This window comes from Sinohyriopsis cumingii, chromosome 12 (genome assembly GCF_028554795.1).
Source record: "Sinohyriopsis cumingii isolate HCF-2022 chromosome 12, ASM2855479v2, whole genome shotgun sequence".
Classification (NCBI taxonomy): domain Eukaryota; kingdom Metazoa; phylum Mollusca; class Bivalvia; order Unionida; family Unionidae; genus Sinohyriopsis; species Sinohyriopsis cumingii.
The window spans coordinates 21,439,274-21,458,648 of record NC_142972.1 but is presented as its reverse complement, the minus strand read 5'-3'; the positions used below and the strand labels follow the sequence as shown (position 1 = coordinate 21,458,648).

Here is a 19,375-nt window from a genome sequence, read left to right as displayed (position 1 = left end):
ACCAATCAGATTGTAGGAATCACTACATTAATTGAACCAATCAGCTGCTACTGCATCCTATTGTAATCCCTAAGGAAATAACTGTTTTCCCTTAATTATCCTTAACACAAGCTGACCATTGAAGATTTATCTTTTAGTAAAATGAAAATAACATCATTGCCTAAACTAACAAAAAGAAGTTTATTGAAATCAGCAACTTTGCTTTGGTTTATGATAACAAATCTAACTGGATTGATTAGGATTGTTCAGAAAGGTCACAACCACTAAAAACAGTTCAATGATTAAAATAAAACATAGTTAATACTAAGCCATTCAAATGTTATCTAGAGTCCTGTGGGCCATCAGGGGTACTTTATACAAGTTATGAATACTTGTGCAAATGATTCATTATTTTAATTCAGTGTTTATTCAGTGCATACGTACCGACCAGTCTTCCTCTTCAAAATACATATTGTCCAACAAATCTGTATCCACACTCTCATCAGCTGCAAGTAATAATAAACATAAATTTATCACACTGTTTCACTGGAACGACATGTTATAGGGTCTTCTCATTTTCTTTATGTTTGTCTGAAATAACAGCATGTTGTCAAACATATGAGCATAAGCATGAGGTTCAAGGCATTTTAATTTAAATCTATTCATGTATCAGTCAACTTTTCTAGCAGCTTATTAACCAGCATATTCTGTCATGAGATTAATTAGTTTTTATCTTTATGCTGCTGAAATTTGTTGGCAACAGTTAACATTTTGCTCATACATGCTCACATAATAAACAATGAATGAGATTATTCAATCTGTGTCACAAAATACTCAGTGTCTTTCAACTTAATTCTCTTGTAATTTGTAAACAATTTTAAACATAATTTTTCAAAACAAGTAACAAAAACTCCTTGAACAATTGAATTTTTCTGAAGGATAAAGCAGTATAACAGTAACAACCCATTCCTGTATTAAACATTCCATGAAAATTTTGAAACATTAAATTTTGGTACAATTTCTTTTTGTCTCTGGGCTTTTATCTTTTTTCTTTTCTAAGTATGTAAATACTCATTCAGTATGATACAAAAGAAAATTCCAAGCACCAATTGGACCATATGTGTTACTTGTCATGTGATTCATGAAATTCTATATTTTGAAAACATAATGAACACATTTACCTTTACAAAGTTCACTCAAAATGTTACACTATGCATTCACTCATTCATACTCAAAACAAACACGATGACAAGCAGCTAAGGATATTAGAGTTAACTCCCTTTTGGATTTGCTATATAAGGACTCTATTTCTTTGATGCTAGGTCAATGTCTTATCAAAAGACAACACCCACTTAAATAATTATTTTTTAAAATGCATATTTCATATCCAGTTTTAAATCAATATCCATATCTTGGTCAATGATTTTATAAGCAAGCACTGTGACTTATCAAAGCAGAAATAATGTAACCAATACAATGGAGCTGTCTAATATAAGTAGGAATTCTCAGCTTTGTAAGCATATACAAATTAAATGATGGTAGTAGTTTAGTCCAATACTCAAGGTGGAGTGTTAATTATCTGGGTAAAACAGTAAGTTTCAAAACTACTTATTTGTTTTTAATGGTAGAGTTTTAATGTAGTCTATGTTAAAATAGCAAATATGATCATTTCTAAATCTTCCTTTTGTAAGGTTTTATGAATTAACACCTCAGATCCATCAAACCAGTCAGTAGTAGAACTGGGTGGTCTGTAAAATGAACATAAGTACATTGGCCTGGATGGGAAGAGGGATATTTCAACCCAGATGCTCACCATCCCATTAGTCTCCAGCTCATTCATCACATGTTATAACTAATAGAACTATCAACATACAGAAAAATACACCCCAACCCCCATCCCCATAGGAACCCTGTCTTTTCTTTTAAAGATGAACCCTTCTATGTGGAGAGGAAAATCATCAGTATCATCAGAAAGAAAGGTCTCACATAGACTCAGGGTGTGATGTGATTTTTATTTTTAACGTAGCTTTAACAATTTTTCAGTCATATCGCTACGATGTCTGCAATGTGGCAGTTTATAGTGATGTCTAGCACTGGGGCATCATGCCGCAGACATGTAGCATGATGTCCCACCCAGTCACATTATCCTGACACCAGGCCGACCAGTCCTAACACTAACCTCTAAATGCTGAACGCCAAGCGAGGCAGCTGTTAGTACCATTTTTTAAGTCTCTGGTATGACTCGGCCAGGGATTGAACCCACGACCTCCCGCATCCGAGGTGGACGCTCTAACCTAGACTCAGGGTACCAACCATCCAAGTCCATGCTAACGCCTTTCTATCTCATTTAATAAAGAGAGAATACATTGCATGTTAACTTGCAAACCTATTTTAAGCACAACCAACAACTCTGAGATTGATTTTCATAGGCAGCACTGTTTATGAATGTATTACTGTAAGACTTAATGAAATGTTCTTCATTAATTATTTATACATGAACACATGAAGATCATAAAATAGTAAACACATCTGTTGTATCTGGACATTATGAAGTAGAGTTGGACATTGTTCGATGCAGTTAGGTGTGGAACAGAGAGTTGGACATTGTTCAATGCAGTTAGGTGTGGAACACAGAGTTGGACATTCTTCAATGCAATCAGGTGTGGAACACAGAGTTGGACAATGTTCGATACAATTAGGTGTGGAACACAGAGTTGGACATTGTTCAATGCAGTTAGGTGTGGAACACAGAGTTGGACAATGTTCGATGCAATTAGGTGTGAAACAAAGAGTTGGACATTGTTCAATGCAATTAGGTGTGGAACACAGAGTTGGACATTGTTTGATGCAATTAGGTGTGGAACACAGAGTTTGGACATTGTTCGATGCAAGTAGGTGTGGAACACAGAGTTTGGACAATGTTCGATGCAATTAGGTGTGGAACACAGAGTTGGACATTGTTTGATGCAATTAGGTGTGGAACACAGAGTTTGGACAATGTTCGATGCAATTAGGTGTGGAACACAGAGTTGGACATTGTTCGATGCAAGTAGGTGTGGAACACAGAGTTTGGACATTGTGCGATGCAATTAGGTGTGGAACACAGAATTTGGACATTGTTCGATGCAATTAGGTGTGGAACACATCTTTATTTTAATGCTGTAGTAAAGTACAAGTCTTGCCTATAAAGCTGATAGAAAAGCCACAGACTGGACAGAAGAAGAAAAGACATAGATTGGACAGAAGAAGAAAAGACACAGATTGGACAGAAGAAAAAGATGGACTCTGGGACATATGGATGAATGCACAGGTAGCTAACTTGTCAATATCTATCAGAATGAAAATTAAAAATATGTAGAATAGTTTTTTTTATACAGTTAGTTCTCATTATTTCAAGTTATATTATAACGGAATATTCAGGTTCCAACAGAACTGATAGGAATAACTGTGTTCAAAACTCTGACAAATTTTTCCCTATATCAAACAAGTATATATATATATATATATATATATATATATATATATATATATATATATATATATATATATGTATATTGTTCTTAATATTATCATTGCCATTTTGGGGGACTTTACATTTCACAGAATCTGAATAGTATGTCAACATTTTATTTTTAGAAAAATGAGTTTTCAATGTAGGAAAATAAGCATAAAAATTAAACAATAATTATGATAATATTGTACAGAAAGTATTGATTTATTTTTCTGTCTACAATACCAATATTAATATTACATATTAATATCTAATTCCAATATTATTTATTACATATTAATATCTATTACCAATATTACATATTAATATCTAATACCAATGCTACATATTACATATTAATATCTATTACCAATTCTACATATTACATATTAATATCTATTACCAATATTACATATTAATATATAATACCAATACTACATATTACATATTAATATCTAATACCAATTCTACATATTACATATTAATATCTATTACTAATATTACATATTAATATATAATACCAATACTACATATTACATATTAATATCTATTACCAATATTACATATTAATATCTAATACTAATACTACATATTACATATTAATATCTATTACCAATTCTACATATTACATATTAATATCTATTACCAATATTACATATTAATATATAATACCAATACTACATATTACATATTAATATCTATTACCAATATTACATATTAATATCTATTACCAATATTACATATTAATATATAATACCAATACTACATATTACATATTAATATCTATTACCAATATTACATATTAATATATAATACCAATACTACATATTACATATTAATATCTATTACCAATATTACATATTAATATCTAATACTACATATTAAATATTAATATATAATACCAATACTACATATTACATATTAATATCTATTACCAATATTACATATTAATATATAATACCAATACTACATATTACATATTAATATCTATTACCAATATTACATATTAATATCTATTACCAATATTACATATTAATATATAATACCAATACTACATATTACATATTAATATCTATTACCAATATTACATATTAATATATAATACCAATACTACATATTACATATTAATATCTATTACCAATATTACATATTAATATCTAATACTAATACCACATATTAAATATTAATATATAATACCAATACTACATATTACATATTAATATCTATTACCAATATTACATATTAAAATATATTACCAATACTACATATTACATATTAATATATAATACCAATACTACATATTACATAATAATATCTAATTCCAATATTATTTATTACATATTAATATCTATCACCAATATTACATATTAATATCTAATACCAATACTACATATTACATATTAATATCTAATACCAATACTACATATTACATATTAATATCTAATACCAATACTATGTATTACATATTAATATCTAATACCAATACTACATATTACATATTAATATCTAATACCAATACTACATATTACATATTAATATCTATTACCAATATTACATATTAATATCTAATACCAACACTACATATTACATATTAATATCTAATACCAATACTACATATTACATATTAATATCTATTACCAATATTACATATTAATATCTAATACCAATACTACATATTACATATTAATATATAATACCAACATTACATATTACATATTAATATCTAATACCAATATTACATATTATTTAATACCAATACTACATATTACATATTAATATATAATACCAATATTACAGCTATGCTAGGGATCTCTGACTTACCACTGCTTTCATCTTCACTCTGTACAGAGGCTGTAACTAGAGAAAACACCTTGTCTTCAATGGCTCTTTGGGTTGCGCTCTTAGGTCGAGCTGAATTGAGAGTAAATCCATATTAAGGAATAACAGCTATATGCTGGACATTTCAGGATGAATTTTTGGGTAGTTTTACTCTCATAAATTGAGTTTTACCTGTGATGCATCATCAAAGCTGGTAAAATAGATAATCTGTAAAACCATCATTAATGTCATCAAATCTCAAAACAAGAAAATTATCCCCATTCTATAATACATCCCTAAATAGCAAAATATGTAATTCTTCATGGCACCACATCTTTTACTACAATAAAATTTGTTTGTTCTATCCATTGGAAATCAAATTACATTCACAGTTGTGTTATAAATAATGTCTTTTCTCCCTAGGTGGCATTCTCATTGGGACAGCCATGCTTTAAACCTCTTTTGGTTTAACCCCGGTAGTGCTATGTTATTCAGAAGCCATATACTAGATATAAACTGCTCTGGAATTTATCTATTGTTAGACAAACAAATTCTTTGTTCATATTGACAAACCATCTTAACCCTGGTAGTGTTGTGTTGTTTTGGGATGACCTTTAAACCAGTGCTGATTTGTTTCTAACTGCCCTTTCTGTGTATGCTGAATTGTTTTAGAACAATACAGACTTTTTGGGCCAAATCCATTTAACAACTACAAAACTAGTATTTATAATCAGATTGCTGTTAAATTGTATAAAGTGATGCATATATGCATGCAGATTGCAAACACTAAAAATGTCGTGAAATTGATGTGTGTTCATGGTTACCATAGCAACCAAATAGAGAAAATGGATGGAAAAGTAATTTTTGACCCAAAAAATCGAATATAGTGTATACTTTTCCGTCAAATATAATTATTCTGAATGTGTACATGCACAGTTAGTTTGTTTCTACGTATTACATATCCTCAATTCATTACTTTTAGGCCTATGCTAGACAATTAAAACTTTACTTTCAAACATTTCAGTATGGTACAATATTTAGATGGTGCAATATTTATGCAGTTATTGTTCACAAATTTTCTCCATATAAAACATACTTCTATTCACTTATATAGTTCACTGATAAGGAACAAATACTAACCATACTGAAAATGATAAATAATTATAAATTTACTTTGGTTGCCATAGCAACCAAAATGTAATGTTAGTGTTTGAAAGGTTTAAAAGACTATTTAAAATAATATTATTGGCAGAATCTTTTATCCAACTAAATATATCATTCATTGTTCAAAGAACTCAATGTTATCAAGTTGTTTTAATTATGAAGGTTGTTGTTGTTCTAGGGTTTAATGCCATTTTTCAGCACAAGATAGGCCATACATGGCAGCCAGTATAACTGGTGAAGGAAGAACCCTGGAAAACCCAGAGAAGAACCACCGACCCACGAGAAGCTACTGGCAGGCTTTCCCATGTACCCATGCTAGCCGAGCCTTAATTATGAAGGTAAAATAATAATTATCATAATGTAGAACAATTATATTTGTCATGTTTTAGGGTGAAGAGAATACTGTTTATGCAATGAAGTCCAACTAACATAAAACTAGTTATCTCATTTGAAAATTGCTGAAAGGCAGATGTCTTACAGATTTTTTATGTAAACATCTCTTTAAGCAATTACTGTTGGTTGCAAGAATAAATTTGATGAGTACAAGTAACACTGTCATGTGACAAATGTAATAACTGACACAAAATCCATCTGTAGGTTTGTTATCAACTACCGTGGACTCTATTATTTCATCACATCATGCAAATGAAACAAATATAAATTTTCTTTCAAAATCAAAAACACTGTTAAAAAAGTTAGGATTTCACACATAGAATTAACAACTTATAGGGTTATTTCTAGACTCAGACTACATAAGCTTTTCTTTTTGCCAGCATCATTACTAAACCTTATGTACATCATCGCTTTCCTTTACTATCTATTAACATGCAGACTGAATTTGATTTCTTTAATAGCTTATAATATTCAGCTAATTTTTGTTTTGGGGGGGAATCCCTCTTTGATCTTTTCAGACCAATTGAGTTTGGTCCACCTTCCTAACTGTAGCTGTACCCATAGGCCTAGTGTATTTGTTCAAGGTGAATGCTATTCATTACAGTTTTAAGTTTTGTTTGTTTTCTTTAATTAAGTATTTTTTGGGGTAGCTTGTATGGGTCATGCCAGTGGGCTCTCTCATATTGTATATGTTTGTTTTCTCATATTGTATTTTTTTTCTATTGCACATTTTGGGTCATTTCGGATCCTTTTTTTTTTATTTTATAAATTTTTCATTTCCACAACTGTCAGTGGCTGACCAAATGGACATATTTAATTCTTTTACATTCTAGTGTCTACATCTAAAAGATTTGAATGCAATATCATCAGATAGAGCAATATTAACACAGCCATTCATTTAGTCTTCTCGTGACACAATAGAGTAGTGTACCAATTTTCGGTTATATATGGTAATGAAACAGCCAAAAAATGCCAGTGTGCTACCAAATTAGCTCTTTGATCTTTACCGCCAAGTGAGTCAGAAATAAACAACAGTATGAAAACTGAGATGGAGTTTGAAACACTGGGGAGCTCTTGTGTCTGGTACACATGTGACATTGGTTATCAGGTATTCTTTTGAGTGGAGCTGTACATCTGAGAGGCCTGAAAGTCATTATTAACGAAAATTAACATATATTTCTCATGAATTATAAATTATAGAGCAAGAATTGTGAGGTTTTCAACGATAATTAATAATTGCAACTTGCCAAATATATTTGAAATAACATTTTGCAGCAACAATCTTAACAGATCATAACTTCTGCGCTGTCCAACATTTGAGGAAAAAAATATAAGAGATCAAGCTGTTTATGTTCACTGGCCTACCTCGGAAACTAACTGTTTTAATGAAAGAAAACGAACTGATGAGGGAAGAAAAAAAAAAATTCTACCGGGTCAAAACTTCTGATAGTGGATGAAGGTCTTGATTATTAGATTCCAAAGTCACATACATTTTACATTGCTGTCCTAAGAGTGGGTTAAATTAAGAAGTGAATCTCTCTCTCTCTCTCTCTCTCTCTCTCTCTTGTCCATTTCTATCTCAACTTGATTGTTGAGAGAGAGAGAAAGAGAGAGATAGAAAAGCAGAGCAAAATGAACTTTATAATGTAATAGAAATATGGTGATTTTTTTATTTTATTTTTTCAATGATAGGCAAGGAAAGAATATGTTAGAATCAACACTTGACCCCCACCCCCCATAAAATGAATGGTTGGTCCCTTTCAAGCTTTTCAGTTTTCACTCTTGATGATACAATGTATCACGCAATATAAGAAAAGGCTCTGCACATGACAGACTAGTTGATAAAACTTAGCTACTATATAGTTTAAGCTTGATTTAGTGTAACTTTAAGTTGTTACTGAATGGGATGGCCATGTTATAGCACTTATGTATCAATCAACACGCGATAGTGTCAGAGTACTTTCATATCAACACGTGGTATATTCCTGCAGAAAATGAATTCTCAAAATTTGGAAAACTCTGTGTATTGCTATTTATTTCTCCACACAAAGCCATAACAAACTTTATTCCAATTTGGACTATCCCATAAATATATACAGTAAACAGCGCCAACTGGGTATGGGACAGCTGCGAGACTGCAATTACTTAACAGCCACCATATTGTTTATATCAACGTCCACTGTTGACAACAGACTTTCCTGGGCAAATAAGTCTGTTTGAATATCTGTTTCACTGCTGTTCTGTTACAGTTATGCAGAGCCACGATCTTCGAGACAATTATATATGTTAACTCCCTGTTATTATTAGCACACGATTAATGATTGGCCTAGATTGGACATCCATAGATGTCACTCTCCTGTGCCATAAAAATATGGTAACCGCACACAGAGCTAGGTGATGTTTGATCATAAATATATGGTTCCTGCATACACAGCCAGGTGATGTCATCCATAAATATATAGCTTCTGCACTACCAGGGTTAATATACAAAGCATATGGCAACAGTCAACATGTCCATTTTAGTCATCAAATTGGCATCATGAAATCCATGCTTTACTTGTAGTGGAAATATTATTTCTAATGCATAATGGATTGAATAATAATAATAATAACAATAATTATAATAATAATTTTTAGAGAAGGTAACTCATTTTTCAAGGACTCTTCTCCATTGAGGCCCCCTTAAGAAAAAATAATGTACATCAATCAAAAGATAATAATGATTAATATTCAGTTTAACATGCCTTTAGTTTCATAAATAATTAATTCTATTATACATCTCTTGTCAATATGTAAATACTTGTAATATCTTTACTTAAATGCTGTAATATTTCAGCCGATTTTACATGCAATGGAATTGTTTTCCCTGCATCTGTACCACAGACCTAGAAACATTTCTTGCATTTCCCTATTATTGATTTTTACAAGAACTGCCTTTAAAAAATCAATCAATACCCTTTCTTATAATGAGGGTGAGGTTGCCCTTAGAAAAGAATATGTTCAAGAACTGCCTTTTATAAATCAATCCATGCACTCTGTCACTGAGAGAATACCATCAGATGATACTATGTACAACAATTGCCCTGTCTTCTGGAAAGAGTGCTCTCAAAAGAGACCTTATGCACAAGAACTAAAAACTGATCAATGCTCTCTCTTGTAGAGTACTACCAGTGGAGACTTTACATACAAGAAATGCCTTGTAAAGATCAATCATTGCTTTCCCTTGCAGAGAGTACCCACAGAAGAGATCATATGTACAATTGCCTAATAAAAATCAATCAATGCCCCTTCCTGTAGAGAAAGTACCCTAAAAAAGGAATTTTATGTATAAGAACTCCCATGTAAAAATTGATCAATGCTCTCTCATGTAGAGAGTGTGCCTCCAGAAGAGGCCCTATGTACACCAATTGCCTTATAAAATTCAATCAAAGCCCCTCCTGTAGACAGCATGCCTAAAAAGAGATTTTACAAACGAGAACTGCAGTGTAAAAATTGATCAATGCTCTCTTACTAAAAGAGTGCCCACAGGACAGACCTTATGCAAAAACTAATCTATGTCCCCTCCTGTACAGAGTGTGTCCTAACAATAGATTTTATGTACATGAAATGCCACATAAACTATGCTATCTTTTATAGAAAGTGCTCTCAGAAGAGACTTTATGAACAAGAATGTCCATGTAAAAATCAGTCAGTGCCCTCTCTTGTTGAAAGAGTGCCCCAGAAGAGACTTTATGTACAAGAAATGCCTTCTAAAAATCAATCAATACTCTGTCTCACAGAGACGGTATCTGCAGAAGAGACTTTACCATGCTTACAATACTCCAATAGGCAGCCAGCACTCTGTTCTGACCAGTGCTATGTGGACAACACTGCATCCCAAAAATTACCGTACAAAAGATAAAATACCATTTTATGGATTTCAGCCATATATAAAATGAGATGGTAAATAAATAAATAACAGTATGTATAATATAGGCTTTTAAAATGATCAGGACAGTATTGTACCTTTAGCTTCTATCGCCAGCAATTTCTCCTTCGGTTTCTCCACAGATAACTGTGCTAGATCCATTTCCAAAATTCCTGTCTCCTCCAGGTTTTCACTGTCAGCAAACTGACTCAAGTAGAACTGTCTGAAAATTAAATAAAACTTGTGAGTGACTTAACAAAGATATACATAAAATCTAACAAAGATATACATAAAGTCTAATAAAGATATACATAAAGTCTAACAAAGATATACATAAAGTCTAATAAAGATATACATAAAATCTAACAAAGATATACATAAAGTCTAATAAAGATATATATAAAGTCTAATAAAGATATACATAAAGTCTTATAAAGATATACACAAAGTCTAATAAAGATATACATAAAGTCTTATAAAGATATACATAAAGTCTAATAAAGATATACATAAAGTCTAATAAAGATATACATAAAGTCAAATAAAGATATACGTAAAGTCTAATAAATATGTACAGTCTAACATAGATATACACAAAGTCTAGCCAATTCCGATAAAGTCACCTTATTACATGTAAATTATCCATACAAAACAAAAATTCCTTTTCATTAAAGCCATTATGCTTCTAAAATATGTTTTATGTCATCCTTTTATTTCTGACTTACAGCTCAGTAATCAGATTTAATTATTAGTTTCTTAAAAATATAAAGCACATTTACTGCAGCCTGTTATTTCAAAAATTAATTTATTTTAGAGTAAATAATTAGCAATCAAATTATAATAATTCTGAACTAAGTGACTTATATTTTACCAGTAAAATCTGATCAAAAGGTTTGTTCATTTAAAGTTCAACTTCTGCATAATGGTCAACAATGCAACTGGAAAAAAGTGATCTTTATGGACAGCTGGTCTTTATATATTCAACAGATACAGTTTTTGAAAAAGACAAAAATAAAACTCAGTATAGATACAATTTTTGAAAAAGAGCATGATGAAATTTGACAATGATACAGTTTTTGAACAAGAGCAAAATAAAACTCAGTATGGATACAATTTTGAAGCAGAGCAAGATAAAAGTAAGTAAGGATACAGTTTTTGAAGAAGAGCAAAATAAAATTCAGTAATGATACAATTTCTAAAGAAGAGCAAAATAAAACATAGAAAGGATATAGTTTTTGAAAAAGAGCAAGATTAAAACTCAGGAAGGATACAGAATTCTGATTAAAAGAAACACAGCCACAATTCTGAGTAAAAACAACACCACCAGAATTCTGAGTAAAAAACACAGCATATGTATGTTTATAGTTATCATTTTACCTGAAACTATATCTGAAAGTAAGTGAGATATGAAGTTTAAAGAAAAAAATTCAAACATGGAGTTAGCTATAAAAATTATAATATGACAAGTCAAATCCTACATGAGACACAAAAATGTCATGATACAAAATGTATACCAAGTTTCAAGAAGATATTTCAGATGATTCAGGAGAAAGTAATCATAGAATAGTGTGAGGGATGCACAGATGAACACAATTTGTCTACAGGTAGAAAATACTTTCCAGGAATATAACATATCCATTTATTCTTATTAACTTCTAAATACTGAAACCATCTCTCATATTCCTGAGGAACTACAACATAGCAAATTGTTACAAAACTATTTTTGTATGTTTGAGTTAACATGTTTACAAAATGCCTGTAAGTGTCATACAAAAATTCAAGGTCTTGACCTTTCACCTTGAGTTAAATATCATGGATAGATCAATGATCCTGTCTCAGACACTGTCAAAATAAAAACAAGTACTCAGTTGGTTAAATCTATAGGTGATATCCTGGATAGAAGATCAATGATCCTGCCTCAGACACTGTCAAAAAAAAAACAAGTACTCAGTTGGTTAAATCTATAGGTAATATCCTGGATAGAAGTTCAATGATCCTGTCTCAGACACTGTCAAAATAAAAACAAGTACTCAGTTGGTTAAATCTATAGGTAATATCCTGGATAGAAGATCAATGATCCTGCCTCAGACACTGTCAAAATAAAAACAAGTACTCAGTTGGTTAAATCTATAGGTAATATCCTGGATAGAAGATCAATGATCCTGTCTCAGACACTGTCAAAATAAAAACAAGTACTCAGTTGGTTAAATCTATATGTAATATTTTTAGAGAAAAAAAAAACAACAAAGTTATTCAAGTGATATCATCCTAGGTATTTTTCAGATATATCCATAATCTGCGTTAAATGATAAAAATACATTCACAGAATATGAAATTGTTTACTGCCGCATGGGCTGTTTTTGATCAGATGATGTGTTAATTAACTCATGCTCAGAAATACAGGCATGATTTGAATGTTCTGGATGCATAGTTCAGTTTGGTGACTTGCTCATTTGGCAACTTTGATTTCATGTTCTGGATGTAGAGCTCAATTTGGTGGCCTGCTCATTTGGCAAATTTGATTTTAGGCTCTGGGTGCATAGCTCAATTTGGTGAACTGCTCATTTGGTAACTTTGATTTCATGTTCTGAATGTATAGCTCAATCTGGTGACCTGCTCATTTGGCAACTTTTTCATTTTCTGGATGTAGAGCTCAGTTTGGTGATCTGCTCATTTGGCAACTTTGATTTCATGTTCTGGATGTAGAGCTCAATTTGGTGACCTGCTCATTTGGCAACTTCGATTTCATGTTCTGGATGTAGAGCTCAATTTGGTGACTTGCTCATTTGGCAACTTTGATTTCATGTTCTGGATGTAGAGCTCAGTTTGGTGACCTGCTCATTTGGCAACTTCAATTTCATGTTCTGGATGTAGAGCTCAATTTGGTACCTTTAATTTGTGAGTGTACTTTAACTGATAAGGAATACAATGGCTTATAATACTTGAATACATTCATGGCTAGTTTTTTTTTTTAAAAAGCAGTTTGTGGCTACAAGTTTCCATGATGCCAAACTGGAATAAAACAGTTTTATAAATTTTTATGGTAATGAATAATGGAAAGGAGAAATTGTTTATTTTATATTTCTAAATGGGGTTCATAGTAGGACTGTTTTATATCCATAATCAGATTACACTGTATAATGATTGGGGAAATCATGAAGGAAAGCTGAACATGGATATATACTATCTGAACTATCAAAGAGTTCTCTTTGATAACCCTAGCACAATAATGTCATAAAACAACATCAACTGAAGCATAAATGAGGGTGCAAGTTACTAAGGTACCTCTAAAAAATTATGATAGGTATGGAGATTGACTGTGTGTGTGTGTGTGTGTATGTTTGGAATAATAGCTTTTTTCTGACAAAACTGTTTACTTTTTTAAAAAGTACCATTATGCTGTATACAAGATAAACCACTCTATGAAAGATTGCTAAAAACATTACTCCAAGTGGTTTCTTTACACAGCATGTGTCTATGAGCAAAAGCAATGCGTATTATGTCACAGCTTTTTTCAAGTGACTATAAATGCATTCTACTGTTGTTGCTGATTCAAAACAGAAATATATTCTTATTTTAAAAAAGAGAGATATTATTGTGAAAAATATTATTACAGGTAATATCAAAATTTCTACTCATTCTTGAGCAAGGCTCTAATTGCCAACTCGGAAGTTTTAAGTCCACAGGAAACTGCAGATCAGATTTTTCCATTTGAAAATGATTATGACAAATCACTGATTAACGTTATATACTTCAATGACATTACTAACATGGTAATATTAAACAGTTTTTGTTTGGTCAATTGAAACGAGTTAACCTGAGAAATGACTGCAACCAATAGCACTTATGCAAGTGGAATCTGCCTTTAACATTTTTTATTCTACCTCCCTTACTTGACTTTACACAAAAAAATGTAACTAAATTTTAATTCACTGTAACTATGCAACAAACACCTCTACAAGTTGCAGATCAAAATGCACTTGCTACTTCATTAGGTTCTCACAGAAATGATCATGAGCATTGGTTTAATGGTTGACTGACACTTATCATGTCTAACTGCATTTTACAATTATGATGGTTACACTGAAACCAAATAAAAAGATAAAAGTGAATTTTGCTTAACAAAACTTACTGAACTGGTATTTATTTCTTAAACAGTTGCCATCTGAAGCCATACAAACATTTTCATTGGCTGATATTCCATTGTATAGTGTTACTTATAGTCTATTAATAATTTTTTTTAACAGATATGTAGATTTTATGATCTTGATTCCAAAGTTCCACACAATGACTGCCATTTTTGATGATAAAAAAGCAATATATTAAAGTGTCATTTACCAATACTGATTACAACTTTATTTATGTTCAGCAAATAGGAGCCTAATTTGTTTTCATTCACAAGTATTTGGGACCATTTAGGGCAGGCATGTGCAAACTATGGTCCACAACCTGGTTTTATCTGCTTATTTACAACATAGGGTCTGGCTTTAAAAATAACTTTCTGTACTACAACACATGCTAATTTTTGGGTACTAACTAATCACAGTGAATAGATGAGTGCTACAAAAAGAACAGGTTTATAGAGAGAAAAGCAATGGGAATGAATAAATCTGACAATTAAAAGCAGGTATCTGTTATATGCAGGTATCCACTATTTATATGGTGGTACCAGCTAATGCAGGTCTGATTGTATAGTACACATACCTGCAACCTTCCAAGCAGTACTAGCTTTTTCCCAGGCTAAAAAGTATTTTGTGGATCCAAAGGAGGTGAGTGCACATGAACCAAATAATCAATCTTGTACAATTGAGAACAAGTTATTTACTAACATAAACCTACAGAAAAGACTAGAATTAAAAATATGAATAGTTGCAATAAAATGTTTTGAATTCTTTGAAGCATTTATTACACTTCAATACAAAAAATAGCTGATAGACCTAGCATTGTCATATATCATCACCACACATATACATGCACACACACTTATGTACATACATTTACATAATGACAACATCACAGTCAGTTTATCTTTGCACACATCAGAGACTGGATGGTTGTTCTTGTTGTGGGGTTTAATGTCATTTTTCAGCACATGATGGGATATGCATTGTGGCCAGTATTAATGATGGAGGAAGAACCCGGGAAAACCCTGGGAAGAACCACCGACCCACGAGAAGCTACTAGCAAGCTTTCTCACATACCCACATTGGCCAAATCCTAGACTCGAACCCACGCAGACAGAGGTGAGATGGCGATGATCTGTAATGGACAGCGCTTTAGACCACTCGGCCACTTGGGGCCCCTCGAGACTGGATGGTGCTGTTTTTCAAACTTTGTCAAAGAGTTTGTTGAACTGAAAATAATCTTTCCACTTCTACCCCAAAATAGGGCCATGTTAATATATCCAATGCTGACATATACTCCAGAATGACTAATATCAATGATGCAATATGTACATAAGTATAATAACTTCTGCTTGTTCATCATCCATTTCTGATTCACCTAACTTGCACCAAATTTAGCTGTTCCAATTAGATAATTTACCTATGCAAATCAGCCTAATGGGCCCTCCCACATCAATGCTGAAAGGACTAGAAAACAATAAATCACCCTAGCTATTGTTGGTCAATTAAATTGCTGTTGTTGCTGGGTTCAATGCCAGCATTCTCACATATCCTTGTTGGTCAAGCTGAGACTTAGTCACATGGAAAGAGGTGATATGTGTTAGTAACGTAAAGTGCCACAGACCCATGGCCCCAGTCAGTTAAGAAATCTGCGGAATGTTTGTTGTTTATCTGAGTGCCTTTACCTTTTTATTCATCTCAAGGACTACTGAATTACCTTTTCCAGTGGTGCATTCAGCATGAATCTATTCAAATCACAGCCATTTTAATAAATACATGTACCATGTAACAAGCTACAGGTTATAGGTATATATCAGCAGCAAGAAAGGCCTCTCTATCTCTTCATAAGATTTACTGGAAATGATGTTTTTATAAACATTACCATGTGTGTGTTGTGGGGGGAGAGAGGGGGGAGTGGAGTAGACATTTGTGGGTTTTTTTTGTCGACTGGCAGGTATGATTGTTATGACTATTTAAATGGTCAAAACAACAATTACCAGTTTTACCTTCCAATCCCTCAATATGAGAATGACTCTTAGTGCTGTTTCTTCTAAACATACATGGTACCTAGGGTAGACATTTTTGTTTTAAACATACACCTGAGTTTTTGATTCTTCCAAGTTCATAAATTATTAAAATGATATGAAATTCTGAACTGTATTAATAAAGTGCCCTCCCTGAGTCCCAAGCATGTTTTACTTAAACGGTCTTACACAATTTATATAATAACCCCTCATTATCAAACGAAGAAATTTCAAAACCATTGCATGTATCATAAGCAAAATTGTATTACTTTTTTCAAAAATAACTTATTCTGTATTAACATCACCATCTGGACTGCAAGAAGTGGTCTTAATTGGCAGGTGGTCTCAGTTTAGAGAATAATGTTCTTTTTTCTTAGTAAATGTTGTAAAATATGGTTGCTGGTGGGGGGGCTTCATTCAGGGATTATATTGCTGGTAAGATTTACTACCATTATAGTGCATTAGACATCTTTTTTTTTAATCAATAGAACATTGCTAACCATCACATGCTTAAAGTATTTAGACCTGTTGTTCAGTTTTTCTAATCAATAGAACAATCACATTTTAAATTTATTTAAACCCATTTTTCAGGGGATTTCAATTTAATTTTGTATTGTTCAATTTGAAACCATATATGTTGCACACTGCTTATTACTACAATGTTATAGATGGTCTGACCTGGAAATCTTAAGATCCTCAATCTTGCACTCAAAGAGATCTGCCATGATTTCCAGATTCTGTCTCTCCATCTCTTCCACTTCTTTCTTTAAGTCTTCAGTATCACGTCTATGGATCTCAACCTGCTCATTGTATCAAGACGAATTACAAGCTTATAATACCTCTGTCACTAATTATTGATTTTCTTATTATTCTAATTGTTTTCTTCATGGAATGAATGAGATTCATTACCGGTTGCTATGAAAGCATCTCAATGACAAAGCTTGAACCTGCTCAGTGGTTCCTTACATGGGATTTTCATTGAAATAAAAGGTGATGGGTGTATCCAACATTTTTGTGCCAAATTTACACACCAAAAGATGGTGTAAATGCTGAAAATTAAATTCATTACAAAGTTCAGCAAATTAAAGCTCTACATAAATTTCACATGAAATACATTGACTCTTGGTGCAAAAATAAACTTTGGAAATAACAGGAAATGACTTCAATGGTGACTGGCATGGTAACTTTACAACTAATCCCATGTAAGTAGACAAAGCTGTATTTATCTGAGATCCCATCAATGACTGACTGAGTAACTTTACAATTAATCCCATGGAAGTATATAAAAATGTACTTTTTCAGATCTTATCAATGACTTCCATGGCAAATTTACAATTAATCCCATGGAAGTAGATACAAATGTACTTTTTTGAGATCTTATCAATGACTTCCATGGCAACTTTATAATTAATCCCATGGAAGTAGATAAAAATGTACTTTTCTCAGATCTTATCAATGACTTCCATGGCAACTTTACAATTAATCAGATGGAAGTAGATAAAAATGTACTTTTTTTGAGATCTTATCAATGACTTCCATGGCAACTTTACAATTAATCCCATGGAAGTAGATAAAAATGTACTTTTTTTTAGATCTTATCAATGACTTCCATGGCAACTTTACAATTAATCCCATGGAAGTAGACAAAACTGCTTATTTGAGATCTCATCAATATAAAGCTGAACGGTCACCAGTTCGAGTTGAAATCCAAAAATACTATGGAAATAAAGCTTTAGGAGGATGGATAAATAGGGGCCATAACTCCTGCAAAGAATGACCTGGAAAACTGCATTCAAATTAATTGAATATTTCATCAACATAAATTTGCATGTCAAATTTAGTTGAAATTCATCAATGTCAATGGAAAACCAAATGTAGGGGAGCTGGCAATCGGGAGGCCATAACTCCACTAAATGGTGACATGGAAAGCAGGAAACAAAAATGTATTCAGGGCCTTTTCTAAAAAAAAGATGCAGGCCAAATTAATGAAATCCAAAAGTTAAAAGCAAAGTTATAATGAAGACACCAAAGTTGGGAGACAATATCATGAAATAGTGAAAGTTGAATTGATTAAAATTCTCATCAATTAAAGCAAAATGCAATTTTTTAAAAAATTAAAAAGTCCTTAGTAAATTTATTTTATAGAACAAAAGATAGGACGATGGATTGGGTATTTTTATTGGTTACATATATTTCCCCTTGTTAATAACATAATTCAGGATCTAATCATATGATCTGGGATCCCTTGGGCCTTGTTTCAGCTGGAAAAAGAATATCAACATATTAGAGAAGAGTCACTAAATTGGACTAAGGTAGCAATTACACAACTTAAGTATAACCATAAATTGTTTAAATCTACTGAGTTATGTCAAATTTAAAATGGGATTTAACTATATGAGCTAAATGAAAATTAAAATGAAATTCATTTTTTTGTGTCTGCTGAATGGTCTGTAAAACAAATGTTATAACTGAAAAT

The 19,375-nt window shown here is 31.9% G+C and overlaps 1 protein-coding gene across 2 annotated transcripts in view; it reads right to left on the bottom strand.

Moving 5' to 3' along the window:
* The window catches only part of LOC149786081 (coiled-coil domain-containing protein 83-like), a 57,584-nt gene that overhangs the window by 5,012 nt on the left and 33,197 nt on the right, over positions 1-19,375 (bottom strand). For both annotated transcript variants that reach the window (XM_089976375.1, XM_089976376.1), the window contains exons 8-11: positions 17,578-17,699; positions 10,850-10,974; positions 5,291-5,380; positions 424-485 (exon numbers count right to left, since the gene is read on the bottom strand). In XM_089976375.1, the coding sequence (XP_089832501.1) occupies positions 424-485; positions 5,291-5,380; positions 10,850-10,974; positions 17,578-17,699 (399 nt within the window). The remainder of the gene's footprint in view (positions 1-423; positions 486-5,290; positions 5,381-10,849; positions 10,975-17,577; positions 17,700-19,375) is intronic.